This window comes from Scardinius erythrophthalmus (assembly GCF_964197995.2).
Source record: "Scardinius erythrophthalmus genome assembly, chromosome: 13".
NCBI lineage: Eukaryota > Metazoa > Chordata > Actinopteri > Cypriniformes > Leuciscidae > Scardinius > Scardinius erythrophthalmus.
In genome coordinates this window covers 5,773,946-5,791,889 of record NC_138233.1, presented here as the reverse complement: position 1 = coordinate 5,791,889, position 17,944 = coordinate 5,773,946, and the positions used below count along the sequence as shown (strand labels likewise).

General features: G+C 37.4%; 1 protein-coding gene across 1 annotated transcript; it reads left to right on the top strand.

The window, feature by feature from the left end:
- Positions 1-3,831: 3,831 nt before the first annotated feature.
- On the top strand, positions 3,832-17,598 carry etf1a (eukaryotic translation termination factor 1a). Its single transcript, XM_081382231.1, has 11 exons — positions 3,832-3,957; positions 4,322-4,415; positions 9,140-9,315; positions 10,358-10,497; positions 11,470-11,608; positions 12,898-13,088; positions 13,357-13,486; positions 15,471-15,644; positions 16,509-16,573; positions 16,736-16,883; positions 17,012-17,598. The coding sequence occupies exons 2-11, from the start codon at positions 4,330-4,332 to the stop codon at positions 17,092-17,094; spliced, it is 1,332 nt and encodes a 443-aa protein (XP_081238357.1). The 5' UTR covers positions 3,832-3,957; positions 4,322-4,329; the 3' UTR covers positions 17,095-17,598.
- The last annotated feature ends 346 nt before the right edge of the window (positions 17,599-17,944 follow it).

Below are 17,944 nucleotides of genomic sequence, written 5' to 3'. Positions count from 1 at the left end.
AACCGATCATATCCATCCATAACCGATCATATCCAATCATAACCAATCATATCCAATCATAACCGATCATATCCAACCATAACCGATCATATCCAATCATAACCAATCATATCCAATCATAACCAATCATAACCGATCATATCCAACCATAACCGATCATATCCAATCATAACCGATCATATCCAATCATAACCGATCATATCCAATCATAACCGATCATATCCAACCATAACCGATCATATCCAATCCAATCATAACCGATCATATCCAACCATAACCGATCATATCCAATCATAACCAATCATATCCAATCATAACCGATCATATCCAATCATAACCAATCATATCCAACCATAACCGATCATATCCAATCATAACCGATCATATCCAACCATAACCGATCATATCCAATCATAACCAATCATATCCAACCATAACGATCATCCAATCATAACCGATCACAATTTCACCATAACCGATCATATCCAATCATAACCGATCATGTCCAATCATATCCAATCATAACCGATCATATCCAATCATAACCGATCATATCAAACCATAACCGATCATATCCAATAATAACCGATGATAACCGATCATATCCAATCATAACCAATCATATCCAATCATAACCGATCATATCCAATCATAACCGATCATATCAAACCATAACTGATCATATCCAATCATAATCGATCATATCCAATCATAACCAATCATATCCAATCATAACTGATCATCCAATCATAACGAACCAGGGGAGGCACGAGAGACGCGGCGTCCCGCTGTATAACTTTACCTGCGGGTATCGCTGTAAGACAGTGTTTCTTTACAAAAACGAGTGATTAAAGGAGAACTCCGGTCAATTTTAACATTGAGCTCATTTTTTTGTACATTTGGAGTGCTGTCAATACAGAGAACAACGACAAAAATCGGTGTTGCCTACACCGTGTTATCCTCTTTTTAAAATTTGCACCCTGTTGACTTCAATAGGGCAAGTACTAAACCTGCTTTTAGCCTCCTAACATCCTTGATGTGTCATTACAAGTGCACAGCCATGTGAGTGATTCCTTCTGAGTGAACACGAGTGGATCTGACTGCAGTAGATGTAAAAGATATGTATAAAAATGATGTTATTTAAGCCAGCGCAAATACCTGTTTTTACATCCTGTTTTCGGTCTAAGCCCAAAGTAGTCGATTGCCGAGTTCACGCGCATAGGTTTAGTACCTATGATCACACGCGTGAACTCGACAATCGACTACTTTTCGACTACAATCGTCACATTTCGTTGTTTTATTTTGTAATATCGATTGTTTCTCATCCATTTCTTTATAGGAGACACTGCCTCCCTTGCCTCCTCGGAGGAAACGCCAAGTAAATCTAATCTCCTGCTGTAATCTCTTAGAATAGTGAAGTTCGCACCACTAGCTGTCGTTTGCCTATAACGTTAACGACAGAAGAACGATATCGTTGAAATCACTTTCAGAACTGTAGATGAATGACACTGACAGCAAATCAAAATCCACTTGAACTTAACACGCTCGAGCATTGAAAGCGCATCTATAATAAACAGAACATTATCGTCCATTGGTGTGAACGCTAATATAGTTTGTTCTTTGTGTGAATGGGCCTTTACTGTAGGCTATACGTTAAAAAAATAACATGGATATTTTAATTTATAGATAGAAGCGCATGCAAGTGCACAATCAGCAAAGCCCAGGCCCCCTGTGACCCCGTGTCCTTCTGTTTGCTAAATCAGTTTCAGTCTATTTCCAGAATAAACACATTGGCATTTAAATCGACATGACGTTAAAACATGATTTGGGTTTTTATGGTGTAGTAATTCCTGTGCCGATGTGCCGGTGGAGCTCGGGCTGCAGTGAGTGTAATGACCGTCTGCCTCCTCTGATAACTGCAGTAAACGCTGACCTGACTCAAGCAAACTATCCCAAAATAACCCGAGCATCAGCGGGTGATGAGCGGCGCTGAGAGTATCCTCCTTAAATCACTGTTATCACAGCTGGGATTTTCTTGGCCTGCAAGAGCTAAACAGGCCCAGACACTTGAGAGTGTGTGTAAACCTAAACCAGCAAAAACACTGAGTATACACATACAGAATGTACTTTAAATTGGAGTGTGAATTGTGGTGACTATACAGAATGATTTGCGATTTTATATCGTATATGTTCAAAGGTGTTTGGTTTACAAGGCTAGATGGAAAAACAGTTTATTTGTGAGTTATGATTGAACCGTGACAATATGCAATGTGGACGACAATCAAAAGGCAGAAAAGAAACACTAACACTTCATCCGAAGAATAAAGTCTGCCATGAATAATCAGCTATCGCTTAGGTTTGGCTATATATACTTTGTGTGTGTGTGTGCATGTTTCTCTTTCCCGGTGGGGACTTCAACCTGAATGCACACATACTCATGGGGACTCGTGTCACTGTGGGGACCTAAATTGAGGTCTCCAACCGTGGGTACACAAGCTAATAAATCATACAGAATGAGGTTTTTTTTAAATGTAAAACTGCAGAAAGTTGTGTGTGATGGAAGGTTTAGGGGTCGGGTTAGTGGGGAAAAGTATAAAAACCATTACGTCTGTGAATCATAGACGTAATGGTTTTTACAAAGATAGGAAACCAGACGTGTGTGTGTGTGTGTGTGTGTGTGTGTGTGTGTGTGTGTGTATCATTGTGAGAGACAATGTCTCCCTCTGCTGGTCACTACTGAAAGTTACAGCCTGCACGTCGCCAATGAGACCGAATGAGACACATTACAACAAACATAGGGGGACATTATACCCCCTTCAACGCCCTACGAGTAAAATAAGCTAATTGAAAATAAGCTATTACATGTATACACTTATTTCACTACCTTTCTGGGTAATTGCGTGTTATAGCCTACTTTACGATTTTAGTGAAACAATAGGCTATGCAATTAAAATGTCTAGAAAGGTAGAGTGGTACTACTGTTCATTTTAAAGTACGTTATTGGCATAATTATGTTTAACAATATTGCCAAACACAAAACAAATGATAACAAGAAAAGGTAGAATTAGAGTAAGGAACTAATTATTACGTAATTATAATAATTATTATAACTGCTTTATTATTATTGGACACTTGGTTCATAGCATGTTTTATATACGTTAGAGTAGAATAACATGGCTATGTATCATGCTATTTAATCCTATAATTTATTTTAAATAGCATAAAAAACACCCAACTACATTTCCAATCCACCCCTTCTCATACATGTTATTAATATGTTATTAAACATATTACATGCATTCACAATCATCTTTAATGTAATTACAAATTATGTGTATGCTATGCTAGTACACAGGCTAACTAAAGTGCATTATAACGTAGTTCAAACAGCATTTTTCATAACACGATTTTGTAGGAATTGTAAACAGGCGCTAAAGAGAGTGCCTAATAAAATTAGTTTGAGCCAATGGGATCGCTTGGGGTCCTTATGGAGGACCCGCTCGTCACCACAACTCTTAGCCAATCAAAACGAAGAAACGCTGTTTCCACCGTAGAAATAGAATAAGACGGTAGAATGGAAAGTAGTACTAAAGTGGGCGGGGTTTAGAGCGCCCCGGATATTATCTCTACCTAAATATTATATAGATATAATGCAAGAATGGATATTAATTTTTTTCCTCATGACAGAATTCTTCTAACGTCCTGTTTACACAAAGCATCTAATATTTGAATGTGGCTCAATGGAGGATTCGCTCTCTGGGCCACCGAGCGCCCCCTGCAGGAACAACAGTGGTATGTCTCATTTAGAATCATTTGGGGCCCATTGGTTTCTAGGCAGGTAACCAGGAAGTGAACCACTGAAGCTCCTCCTCCCACGTGTATCCGCAGGAACCGGCAGCGGCGTGACGCGTGTGGAACAGACAGACCGACCGACCGAAACCGGAGGGAGAGAGTCAGGTATTTTTAATGATCAGATATCTAACATAGAGGATTATATGGGTGTTTAAAGGGGATATTGAGTACTTTGATCGTGTACTTCGACGTTTACCGTATTTATATAGTACTCAAATGCACTTCAAACAATAGGAGAACACGTCCGGCCGTGTACACGTTCGGAAATCAGAGTAGTACCGTGGTACTTTGTTGTAGTTTTTGTTGGTGCGTCCTTGGAGGGTGTCGAAATCACCGATCATCAGGCGCTCGTGTGGACGCACTCATCCGGGCAGGACACACAGACGCACGCGCGCGCGCGCACTCACACTCTCTCTCACACACACGGGTCAGTCCCGGTTTTAACGGGAGTTTCTTTCCGCTGTTGCAGGACTGAAGATGGCAGATGATCCGAACGCGGCGGACAGAAATGTTGAGATCTGGAAGATCAAGAAACTCATCAAGAGTCTGGAAGCGGCGAGAGGGTGAGAGAGTTCGTGTGGAAGTGTGTGCTTGAACGTGTTTTGGATAATTATGTGTCTTAAAGTGTTTTTGATGTGTGTGTTAGTTCGGTGGTTTACATCTGGACTGGCAACTGAAAGGCTGGAGATTCAAACCACCACAAGGGATCATTCATTACCTGCCACTATATGAATGCATATATGTGTGTGTGTGTGTGTACTACATATATACAGTAGTCAACATTTGAAGTGGATCAAAACCTTTCATCAAAGTTATACATGAATTTTGAACAATACTCGTTCTTGTCTTAGGACAACTTTGATGAAACTTTATTGATCCACTTCAAATGTTGACTACTGTATGTGTATGTGTGTGTGTGTGTATATATATATATATATGTATATACACACAATATACACTACCGTTCAAAAGTTTGGGGTCAGTAGTTTGTTCTTTCTTTTTTTTTAAAGAAATTAATACTTTTATTTAGCAAGGACGAGTTAAATTGCTAAAAAATGATAGTAAAGATTTATACAGGGTGGGCCATTTATGTGGATACACCGTAATAACATGGGAATGGTTGGTGATATTAAAGTCCTGTTTGTGGCACATTAATATATGTCATGGTCACCACCCATCTTGAGGAGTTTGCCCCCTCACATATACTAATGTGCCACAAACAGGACTTTAATATCACCAACCATTCCCATGTTATTACGGTGTATCCATATAAATGGCCCACCCTGTATTGTTAGAAAAGATTCATATTTTGAATAAATGCTGTTCTTTTTAAATTCATCAAAGAATCTAGAAAAAAGTATCACGGGTTACAAAAAAACATTAAGCAGCACAACTGTTCAGCATTTATAATAACTGAATATCAAATCATCATGTGGTTTCTGAAGGATCATGTGACACTAAATACTTGAGCAATGATGCTGAAAATTCAGCTTTGCGTCACGGCAACAAATTATATTTTAAAGTATATTAAAATAGAAAATTATTTTAAATTGTAATACTATTTCACAATATTACTATTTTTTTTATTATACTTTTTTGATCAAACGCAGGCTTAATGAGCATAAGAGACTACTTTCACAAGCACAAACGCTGCTGCAGAACAACACACACACACGTTTACTTAACTATCTAAATGGGGACAATCCATAGACAGAATGATTTTTATACTGTACAAACTGTATATTCTCTCCCGTTACACTAACACTACCCCTAAACCTTCCCATCACACAAAACCTTCTGCAGTTTTACATTTATTTTCATACCAGATTTACAAATGAGGACGTCCCTAACTGGAGGATTTTGTCAGGTTTTGGTCATTTCTGGGAACAAATTTGTCCCCAAAATATATTTAAGTTAGGGCTGCACGTTTTCAAGTTTTTTATTAACCGTTAACCGAGGCCCTTAGCGGTTAATACTCGGTTAACCATAGTGTGCGCGCCGCAACCCCGAGATAGGCAAAATTTGCGGGTGGGACATGTCCCCACCACTATTTTCTAAGGTCGATATTGTCACCACTTTTGAAACATCTCGCGGCATGAATACCAATACAAATAAACAAAACATCTTCAGTTAACTAGCAGAGCATTCATTTCGTTCGTTTTTTTTTTTTTTTTTTAGGCGATCTAGCGCTGAAATGTTTTGTTTTTTAAATCAAGTGATCAAAGTGCTCGTTGCCGCTGCGATCGAGAAGGGGCTTGTAAAACGTGCTGAGGTATTATTAATTCGTGGCCACAACAATTCACCTGATACTGATAAATATTCACCAATTCACAAAAAAAAAAAGGAATAAAAAGCTGTAGTCGGCCTTCACTGAAGAGCTATCTTCACAGGGACGAAAAACAGTTTAATAATTATTATTAATTCGTGGCCACGAAATAATTCACCTGAATATTCACCAATTCACAAAATATAGGTCTTTAGCATTCACTAATTAATAGTATCAAACTGTTTTTGGCCACGTTAAATCAAAATGAGGGAGGGAAATAGTTCAACGTGTCCACGATTTATTAAAACGAGGGAACAAATAAGTCGTCGTAACAACTAATTATTTAGATCAGTGGACAGGGCGCATAAGAACAAACAGTGAGAGAGCCCCGGCCGCGCGAGCGCGCACTCTCACCGCCTTCAAACAACACGAGCGCTGTATTGCTCTCTCTCCCTCGCGCATATCAACACAGTAAAAGGTCGGAAGACCGATTGTGTTTTATAGATTAGTAGTTTGTTCATATAAAGTGTTTGATTAGCAAGTACATGTTTAGGAAATGCATAATACAAATTGTATGGGTTAATGTAACGGTAAACGGACTCTGCGGGTAAAACTGTTGTGATGAAACTGCGCATGCGCGGGGTAAAACTGCTGGTGTAAAGCTGTGGCTCTGCGGCTCTGCAGACAGATATTATTGTGCTGCGATCAGTGGCGCGGATACTGACTGACTATATTTGTTTCTGGCTCGCGCACAGCCTTCATTCTCGGACGCGCGCTTTCTTTGCCCGCTTCATATTAGAAAACTGGTCTAGCGGTCTCTGGCGGTGCAAAAATGTATTACAACTAAATTCAATGCACACCATTGACGCCACTTAACCGAGCAAAATGTTTCACTCGGTTACGCAATTTTTAACGGTTAATCGGTTAATCGGTTAACCATGGACACCCCTAATTTAAGTAGGTACACAAACACACACACACTCACATAGTTCAATTGGGTTTTCTTCCTAATCCCTAACGTTTAAGTATGAGCAATAGTAATGTTGATTCCTGCCATAGTAGACACCGCTAATGACTAGTTCCTCGAGCCGCAGGTCCGGGCCGCTCTCATGAGACCGTCTGATACGATCTGTGTGCGTTTCAGTTTTGAATCTGTGAGTTTCAAACCTGTGTGTTTAGTTAGGACCTCCTAATAACCATAATTACTCATTAAACAGAGCACTCATTATAAGTTCAGATAGGAGACTTATTCAAGGACACAACTGTTATTGTTCATGATCAGCTTGTGCTGGATTTGATCCTACAACCGGCCTTCTGTCAGCCATGGGTTTTGAAATGGAGTTGGAGAGGAAGGAAATGCTTGTTTTCTACACTTCGTTCACCTGTCGTGTGTAAGGGTGGAGGTAATACATCTGTGAGCTTTGTATCAAGGGTGAAGCTTGTGTACATTGGTCTATTTGCAGAACCACTACATGTGTTACAGAGCGTGTAAATGCGTCATCGGCACGAACGTTTGGCACTCATGCTATGATTATGACAGGTAGTTGAGCTTCACAACAATACAGACCTTCATTCAAGGGTAAATTCTGAGTGTGTGTGTGTGTGTGTGCAGGATGGTAGTAATTCATGCTCTCATGCACAAATGAATTATGTCGAATCCCACATCAGAACCCGAAACTCTTTGTTTTCCATGCGTGAGTGCCGCTGACCTTCATGCCACGTGTGTGTGTGTGTAAATAAACTGAACTGCGTTCTGCTCTCTCTGTGTTTTGACCCTGATTCCACCTCAGATCTCAGTGTGCACTGTATAAACTGAATGTTTGAAGTCAGTCTCTGTTTTAGCAGCGGTGTGTATGTGTGGTTGTGTGTGTGTAAGAGAACTCTAGAAATGCCACTTTTGTCAGCTGACAATACTGAGGCCTTTGACCTCTTTGTGTCTCTCTGACACTCTTTGACTCTCAAAAGCTGATCCATAACATATAGAAAAAGGCAATCCCAGAATGCATCGTGATGGAAAAATCCATCCAAGATAGGAAACAAACTGGAAAATGTTAAACTTAATACAGAAATGTAATGATTAAAAAAACGATATTTCTGTGTGATATGTGCGGTTATGTTATTTATAATGTCAAACTGTTTTCATGAGAGCAAAGTGAATAACAAACGTCATACAGTTAACAAAAAACTATTTATATAAGACATTTAAGAGTAATGCAAGACAAAATTCTAAACTGCAGTCAGGGTTTATTTCATATAACTTATTTCTGTAGCATTCATCCAATTCAATCTGTCACTTGTAATTAATTAAAGAGTTTATTACTGAGTTTATTTATTTTAGAGTCTCTTTTGAGTTAAGGCATATTAAGTATTGCTGACTATGTAGTGATCCAGATCAGCCACTTATGAGGGTCATTTTCAGTGAAGATGCTGCCATAGCCGGTGACTCTGTGTCCTGCTGGCAGGCTTATTTATTTCCTTTTATCCCCATCACAAATTTGAGTAATCATCATAAATTAGGCATCATTTAATAGTTAAACATTGTAAACACCAATGAAACCAGTTTAAACCACATAGCAGGCTTACATTTTGTGATATCAATTTCAAATTTGGAACACAACTTGGTTCGATTTTCTTGCAAATTATTTTGTGAGATACAGATTAGGTATGAAATAAATGTTTTGTTCAGTACATTTGCTGTACAGTTAAATTAAACTTCTTTAACTTTTTACACTTTCACAATTTGAAGCTGCTTTCACTTCTGCAATATCCTGCTGAGTGTCGTCTTTTACAAGAGGCTTTAGGTCTGTAATCCAAAGCGTTCATGAACTACAACCATTTGTAGTTTAAAAAGGGGCGTTAAAGGGGTTAAATGCTGCTTCTGAGGTCACGAGTAAACCTCTGGACTGCTCTCTAGATCTTGGAATTAAGACACTGTTCTGTAAATGATTGAGTTGACTGTGATATGTCAGTTTGATGGTTGTGTAGAGCTGAATAACATGGCCGTTTGTGTTTCTCTCTCAGTAATGGGACCAGCATGATCTCGCTCATCATTCCTCCTAAAGATCAGATCTCCAGGGTGTCAAAGATGTTGGCGGATGAGTTCGGGACAGCGTCAAACATCAAGAGTCGAGTGAACCGACTGTCAGTGTTGGGAGCCATTACCTCAGTCCAGCAGAGACTCAAACTCTACAACAAAGGTGTGTGTGTGTGTGTACATGTTTCTCTATCCCAGTGGGGACTTAAACCTGAATGCACACAGACCCATGGGGACTCGTGTCACTCCCCAACCGTGGGTACACAAGCTTATAAATCGTACAGAATGAGTTTTTTTAAAATGTAAAACTGCAGAAAGTTGTGTGATGGGAAGGTTTAGTGTAATGGGAGAGAATATACAGTTTGGACAGTATAAAAACCATTATGTCTATGGAGAGTCCTCACAAAGATAGCAAACCTTTGTGTGTGTGTGAGTGAGTGAGTGAGTGTGTGTGTGAGAGAGTGTGTTCTTTTTAATCACAGTCAAACACCTGCATTTTTTTACTTAGCATTTTGCTTAATATATCCATATATATATATATATATATATATATATATATATATATATATATATATATATATATATATATATATATGAAGAGTTCAGATGCAAAAGCCTCTAAGTGCCATCTGAAATTTTCTTCTAGAATGATCATTTTTATGAAGCTTGTATATTTAAGTAATTTCACTTAAATGGCAATGAAAATGACCTATTAATTGCCATTTCAGTGAAATTACTGAACTTAAATATACAAGCTTGATAAAAATGATCATTCTAGAAGAAAATTTCAGATGGCACACATATATATAATATATTCATTATATATTTTTAGTTAACCAGTCAATTGCTTTAATAAATCTGTCATTAAAAGTGTTTATTACAGCGACCATTTAATAATGAACCCACCGGTTTCAGTGTTTTGGAAAATAAATTCCATTTCCAATAATTAACACAGTAGTTTAATGTCAGACAGATATGGCAAGTAATGATAGATAAAATACGATCAGTTTATGTTTATCTAATTGAAAATTCTGGTTCACCCAGAAATGTGTGTCAGTACAGAAATAAAGTAAAAGGTTGCGAATACCATTTCATGTCATTTTTGCTCAAATTTTGTCCAGCCAATGTCAGACAACATAACACGCATGACATCTTGATCCGGTATTGATGGTTTGGGTGTGTTTGGCGTCTCTTGTCTCCTGCAGTGCCCCATAATGGTCTGGTGGTTTACTGCGGCACCATAGTGACGGATGAAGGCAAAGAGAAGAAAGTGAACATCGACTTCGAGCCGTTCAAACCCATCAACACCTCCCTGTACCTCTGTGACAACAAGTTCCACACGGAGGTAAAATCCCAATCCAAATGAAGCGTTTCACAAAGCTCAGAAGACCTGGAACACACCAAGCTGACGGTCGGCCGTCGGGCAGTTTTTGTGCGTCGACCGACTAAGTTTTCTCAGTGTGTTCCGCACCGTCGGATGAAATTGGTCCTCGTCTGCTTTTTTCGGCCGATTCGACATGTTGAAAGAGGGAACTCTGATTGGCTGTTCAGCTTAGTGAAAGAGCGCACGATAATAATAGCAAAACAGCGAGCGAAGAAGTCAAAACGGTACAGATAGAGGCTGTTCTAACGTTACGTCAACTTACCTGAGTGTTCCTTAGCGAATATTTCATTTTTAACACGAGAGGAGTGGAATAAAGAAATTGTTAGCAGGATTGATATGCAAAACGGTAAGCACGCACTGCTTTGTTTACGGTGTGTGTATCTGCAGCCGGCAGCGTCCGTTTCCCTTTTTGAATGATGAATATAGACGAATATATCTGCAGAAATAGACAGTTGTCTCATTCACACGCAGGCGGAGAACGCGCTTTCTAGCTGACAGTCGGCTGTAGTTCTCTCGGTGTGTTCAAGTGCAGCTTTTATCCCCGACGCGAGGCCACAACACAGTCGGCTTTCATCAGCGCTAGTTCGTCAGCGTCGACTGTGTGTGTCTCAGGCTTTAAACATATTTTATTAGATTGTCCTGGACTTAATACAAGTAGAATGCTCTTTTATGAAGTTACCTCACTTAAGGACTTATTTAGTAAGGTTATGCCTGAAAAGGTTTTGGATTTTTTTTTTTTTCATATATTAATTTAAAAAATCTTGCTGTTTTTGTTTGTTTGGTTTTTATTGTATTTATATGATATTCATATTTTTGTAATTGAATTTTTGCAATGAAAATAGCTTTGAGTGCTGACATGGCACTAAATAAAACAATCTGAGTCATAAAGCTCGTTGTATTCCAGATGCTGTATAATCTTCTGTCTTTCTCTAGGCTCTGACGGCGTTATTGTCGGACGACAGTAAGTTCGGCTTCATAGTCATCGATGGTAGTGGAGCTCTGTTCGGCACTCTACAGGGAAACACCAGAGACGTGCTGCACAAGTTTACTGTGGACCTTCCTAAAAAACACGGTAATCAGGCCTAGACACTTAACCTTGATGTTTTCTAGGACTATGTTCATAATATAGGAAAGATTTGGCATTATAAAATCAAGATGATTTTAATGCACTTTGGGTTTAGCCATTAAAGGGATTGTTCACTTTGAAATTAAATTTTGGTATGTTTTAGCTTACCTCTAGGACATCCAAGATGTAGGTGTCTTTTTTTCCGCAGTAGTTTCAATTTTGATATTTTTAGGTCAAACCGTTCTTGTCTGTCAGTCGTATAATGCAGGTCTATGGTCACGGTCTCAAAGAGCATGCACAGAGTCCAAATTTGACTGCATTTATTTTACTTTTTGCATTACACATTTTAAATCTTGTTTGTTTCAAATGATTTCCCTTTTAGAATAAATGCATAATTATTAAAACTTCTTTTTTTAGCCAGTAACAGTGTCACCTTTACTCAAGTTCCTCTGATCTTCTGCTCTTGAATGTTATTTCATACAATGAACACATTTAATATACAGATTTTCAGCACAATAATTTTGTTTATCTTTTATTATTTTGTTTAAAAATACACAAAGCTTTTTATTGCCTTTCCTTAAACACAACATTATTTTATTGGCAAAATCCAATATTGATTAACCTTTTATTCGTATGTATTGATATGTTAGTACATAAACCAATTTATATACATATGTATATATTGAATACAATATTTCTTCAGTATTTTAAACCTGCAGTTGAATGTGTGCCTGTTTAATTGAGTAAAATAATCTGAGATGCATGATTTATTTTGAGGTTGTTTGGTTTTGTTCTATATGGACAAAATGGTATTAGTTTTATTTATTTTAAATTTGACTTCACAAATTCTTTAATTACAAAATGTTTAAATAGAATGAACATGACCAGTTCTCACATGTAAATGTTTCACTAGTTTGTTCAACTTCAAGGCATAGTTCTCCCCAAAATGAAAATTATTTCATAATTTCCTCACTTTCATGTCATTTCAAACCTGGAAGACTTTCGTTTATCTTTGAAACCCAAATGAAGACTTGAATTAAACTGCTCAATTCATTTTTTATTTTACAATCTCTTCATGAAAGTTTTGAACGGTCAGAGTCTCTCACAGAAAAACAGAAATCTCTCAGATTTCATTAAAAAAGAAAATCTTCATTTGTGTTCTGAAGATGAACGAAAGTCTTACAGGTTTGGAAAAACATGAGGGTGAGTAACTAATGACAGTGTTTTCATTCTCGGGTGAACTAACCCTTTAAATGGTGCATATGTAAACACATATATATTCCACTGTGTGTCAGGAAGAGGAGGTCAGTCCGCGCTGCGTTTCGCTCGGTTAAGGATGGAGAAGAGACACAATTACGTGAGGAAAGTGGCAGAGACGGCCGTGCAGCTCTTCGTGTCCAACGATAAAGTCAACGTGGCCGGAATGGTTCTGGCCGGATCCGCTGACTTTAAAACAGAGCTCAGCCAATCGGACATGTTCGACCCGGTAAGGAGAAAGTGTGTTGGTTGCCTGTTGTTGACTCTGATTTGTTGAATAAAAGCCCTTGTAGAAACTCTTTAATGGCTTTATTTTCAAATAGAATTCAGAATACTGTATACTGCACACTTAAAACATAGTATGCGAGTCGAAATTGCATTATATTGCAGAAAAATATGCAGTGTTGTACATAGTTTATCACTGGATCTGAACAAATGGCAGGTTTTTTGTGATTGGCTGTCTCTAATGTCAGTTGGTTGTCTATGATTGGTTGCAGAGGTTGCAAGCGAAAGTGTTGAAGCTGGTCGACATCTCTTACGGAGGAGAAAACGGCTTCAATCAGGCCATTGAGCTCTCCGCTGAAGTCCTGTCCAACGTCAAATTCATACAGGAGAAAAAGTTGATAGGTAAATATCGATTCTCACAAATGAATAAAGTCTATAACAAGACCTCAGTCTCGTTCTGCATCCTGAAATCATTCTGAAATCCAAGCAACAGTGGTTTTGCATGTGCAAACATCCGTGGGTCTTTAAAAGGTTTAACATTTAGTTTGATAAAATTTAAGGCCATTAAAAGGTCTTGAATGTTTTAAATGGAATAATAAAAGTCTAAATGATCCTTTCAAAAGGTCTCAAATTTGGGAATCGTGATGCAGCCTAATGTGAATATTAAACTTCAAAAGGCGACGATTGAATTTGTTAAATGTGAGCACTGCAGGGGCCGGTTGCACCAGCTGGGCGTAAGTTATAACTTAGCCTAGTTTTGACGTAAATGGACACCAAGTTACGACTTGCGCACTTCTAAATATTTTTGCGTTGCACCATTAAACTTAGTTGAAGCGTAACTCTACGTTTAAACTAAATATTTACGGCAGCCTCCGATCAGGAGTAACGGATGGAATAAAATATCAAACACACTGAACTTCATCAATAAGCTATTATTTTACCTGACAGACTTCAATTCTTAATACATATATGATTATGCAGACATTTACACTTGCTTACATTTTAAGAGAGAGAACATTATGTGAAAAGATTACTTTGTTAGAGGCTATCTTTAACACAAACCCATCCTAAACAGCATGTCGCTGTGTGCATCGGTCCATGGTGTGCATGTCAAATATCAGTCATAATCAATAAACGTAATTTCTTATGCTTTTTGTATCAATATTTATTTATTTATCCTTATTCATTTAATTTCAAATACAGTTTCTGAATGTTACATATAAAAACACTTATGCTATTCATGATCAAGTATCGTATTTAATGGAAACTTATTTTTACCGTTAGTAACGTGAGGCAAAAGAATGAAGGATAAACTGAAATTCACAGCATTTCAACACAACATCTGCTCACGTATTTGAAGGCTGCTATTGGATAACCGAGGCTAAACGTCATATTATGCGACTACGCATTACTTTACGGAGAGCTTACGACCTACTAGCTACGTTCTGCCTTACGAACAAATGGTGCAACGGAATAAAGTTCAGAGTTAGTTACAAACTAGCTAGTAGTTACTAAGCCTCTAGTGGGGACTTTACGTTCCAATTTAAGAAAGAACTTACGAACGGCTGGTGCAACCCTACCCTGGTATCAAAGTCAAAACGTGTCATTTCAAAATAAGAGTCCTGGGGTATTTCAGGCGTTCAGTTCTGCATTATGCTTTTTTTCTGGTTATTATTGGCATTTTGTTTTGTTACACAATAAACGAGTTGGCGATTAATTCAATGTAAACTAGCTTCTTTCAGGGCTGCCCGTCACAGGAAGGAAAGATTAAGAACATTATTCATTATTCATAACACATTCATTATACAGATTTTACTAGTTTCAGCACAATAATCTTTTTATTGCCTTTCTTTAAACATATTATCATCGTATCAGCAAAATCCAATATTGATCGACCTCTAATTCGAATGTATTGATATATTAGTACATAAGTCAATTCCAATTATAACATTTTTAATAAAGCATTTCTTCAGTATTTTTAACCTGTATCTTGAATGCGTGCCTGTTTATTTAAAAACAAATCTAAGATGCAAGATGATTTATTTTTTTTATGTCAGTTTTAGTTTTTATTATTTCAGTTAGTTGCCAAGACATTTCACATTTTTTTTATTTTTTTTCATCTAGTTTTTCATCTAATATTAAGTATTATGGTTTTCATCTATTTTTTTTTTTTTTAAACAAAAAATGTTTTACTACTTTTATTTAATAATAACCCTGGTTGTTCTTATGATGTACACCAGATCTTCTAATTTCTCTCTGGCATATTCGACTCTTCTGCTACCCTGTTTTCTTTAGACATTTTAAAAGACCTTATGAAAAACTAAAGGAAATGTTTCACAAGTTTGTTTCTGAAAGCATTGACGGTGGCGTTGTCTGTCTGTCTCAGGGCGATACTTCGACGAGATCAGTCAGGACACAGGGAAGTATTGTTTTGGCGTGGAGGACACACTGAAGGCGCTAGAAATGGGAGCCGTTGAAATTCTCATTGTCTATGAAAATTTGGAGACTATGAGATACGTCCTGAGATTGCATGGGGCAGAGGTCACCGACTCGGAGAACGGTACATGAACACACACATGGGATTGGTCCAGAATCTTACACACACGTTTATAACAAACACATAGTCTCAGATTTAAGATCCTTTCATGTTCCTGTCAAGTCAGCACTTGTAGAGCAGTTTCACTTCAGGAATTATAATATGGACACATTCGTTCCTGTTATCTGATTGGTCAGTTCATTCTTTCAGTGATGATGTAACAGTTATATGTGACTATCACTATATTATTTTTAAAAAATATATATTTTAATAATTGTTTTTTTGTTTATCAGTTTTTTTTAAATGTCTATGTAATATCATTAATTTATATTTCAGTTTTACGTACTTTAATGCATAGTTAACTAAATTAAAATGTGAAATTGTTGATTTTTTTAATGTTTTTTTTTTAAGTTTTTTTTTTACCATAATGGCAGTTTTTATTTTATTTGTTAATAGTTAACTACACAATTTATCATAAACTAATAATGAAAAATACTTCTAAAGCATTAATTAATCTTAGTTAATTTCAATATTTACTAATACATTATTAGAATGATTCTGTTCGGTTAATATTACTTAATAGACACAAACTAACAATGAGCAAGTATAATGTGTATTATGTTGACAAAGATAAATAAATACTGGAACAAATGTGTTGCTCATTGTTAGTTAGTGCATTAACTAATGTTACCTAATCAGACCTTATTGTAAAGAACAATATTCACTGTTTCCTCTTGTCCCGGATAACTCTGTGTTGAAGTGTGTTCGGTGTAAACACGAGTTTTAAACTTTCTTTCAGTGTTTGTTTTTACTGCAGGTTGTTGCTTCAACAGAGTGTGTCAAGAGGAAGTGTTTTCTGTAATGTCTCCTCACTGTTGTGTGTTTCAGATGAGAAAGTCATTTATTTGACCCCTGAACAAGAGAAGGACAAGTCCCACTTCATAGACAAAGAGGTGTGTGTGTGTGTGTGTGTGTGTGTGTCAAAGGTCGTGATTAACCACCCTAACACTGTTACACAGTTGACAGCCCTAGTCATTTCTAGTGGATGGACATGTATAATGTTTCCTGTGGCACTGATCATTTGTTTGATTTGTGTGTGTGTGTGTGTGGTTCAGACGGGTCAGGAACACGAGCTCATCGAGGTCATGCCGCTGCTGGAGTGGTTCGCCAATAGCTATAAGAAGTTTGGAGCCACTCTGGAGATCGTGACCGATAAAAGTCAGGAGGGGTCGCAGTTCGTCAAGGGATTCGGAGGAATCGGAGGTGACACTAAATCTGGATTTATCTCATTTGTTTCTGGTTTTTGGTGATGATTTTCATCATGTCAGGTGTTGATATAGAATCATATTCTTGTTATGGTGTTTTTTTAACAAAATGTGTTGCTCTCTCAGGTATTTTGCGGTACCGAGTGGATTTCCAGGGGTTGGATTACCAAGGAGAAGAAGATGAGATTTTTGACTTGGATGACTACTAGGTAGTCGAGACCAAGTTAGAGAGAAATAAGTGCAGATTTGAGGAATTATAGAAAGAAACGTGTGTCTCTTTCTTACCGAGAACCTGTGCACTCAATACTAAAAAAAAAAAAAAAACAGACAGTTTCAGAAGAGAAGTGTGTCGTCTGTCAATCAAGTGAACGACAGAGCCATTCATGAATAATTCATGAAGCCCCGCCTTAGAGCATTCTGATTGGACAGGACTCATTTTGTTTATTCTCTTCCCGTTTGAATTAAATTCGTAAAAATATCTTTCAGACTGTTTGGACTCATTTTGAAATGTTTCTTTTTCTTTTTATCCTCTGTTTTCTGTTCTCCCCCTCTCTCATCCTTTTCCACCCTAAATCCACCACTAGTTCTCTTCTTTTGAGTTTTTTTTATTGGCAATTGCTGCTGCTGTATTTTATGACAGTGTGGTATTTTTTACATGGGTTTATGTAAGGAATGGGGGAGAAACAAAATAAATTTGAAAATGCTGAAACTTCTCTTTGTGTCCTGTTTTACTTAAGAGTGCTCTGGCTATGCAATTATTCTCTGAAATCTCACTTGTGCTTCTAGATTATTATGTTTTATGATTGATGGAAAAATTTGAATTATTTTTCTGTCCCGGGCAATAAGAACACTATATTGCAAATACTTTTCTCATTATTATTATTATTATTTCATCAGCTAAGAAATACAATGACTACTGGCAGTTGAGCAGTGTGGGTTAATGGTGGCTGAGGGCCAGTTGTAATACCGATACGTGGGCCTAACACTAGTAAAACAGCATAGAAGAGAAGAGAGTTTCCTGGGGGGAGAAAAAAAGTAAAAAATAAATCATTTTATTTC

What these genes read in the sequence shown, in the direction of transcription:
- etf1a (XM_081382231.1), top strand. Translation starts at nt 4,330, where the DNA reads ATGGCAGATGATCCGAACGCGGCGGACAGAAATGTTGAGATCTGGAAG. An exon ending in AGTCTGGAAGCGGCGAGAGG is followed by an intron (nt 4,416 to 9,139) that starts GTGAGAGAGTTC and finishes TTTCTCTCTCAG; the next exon opens with TAATGGGACCAGCATGATCT. An exon ending in ACTCAAACTCTACAACAAAG is followed by an intron (nt 9,316 to 10,357) that starts GTGTGTGTGTGT and finishes TGTCTCCTGCAG; the next exon opens with TGCCCCATAATGGTCTGGTG.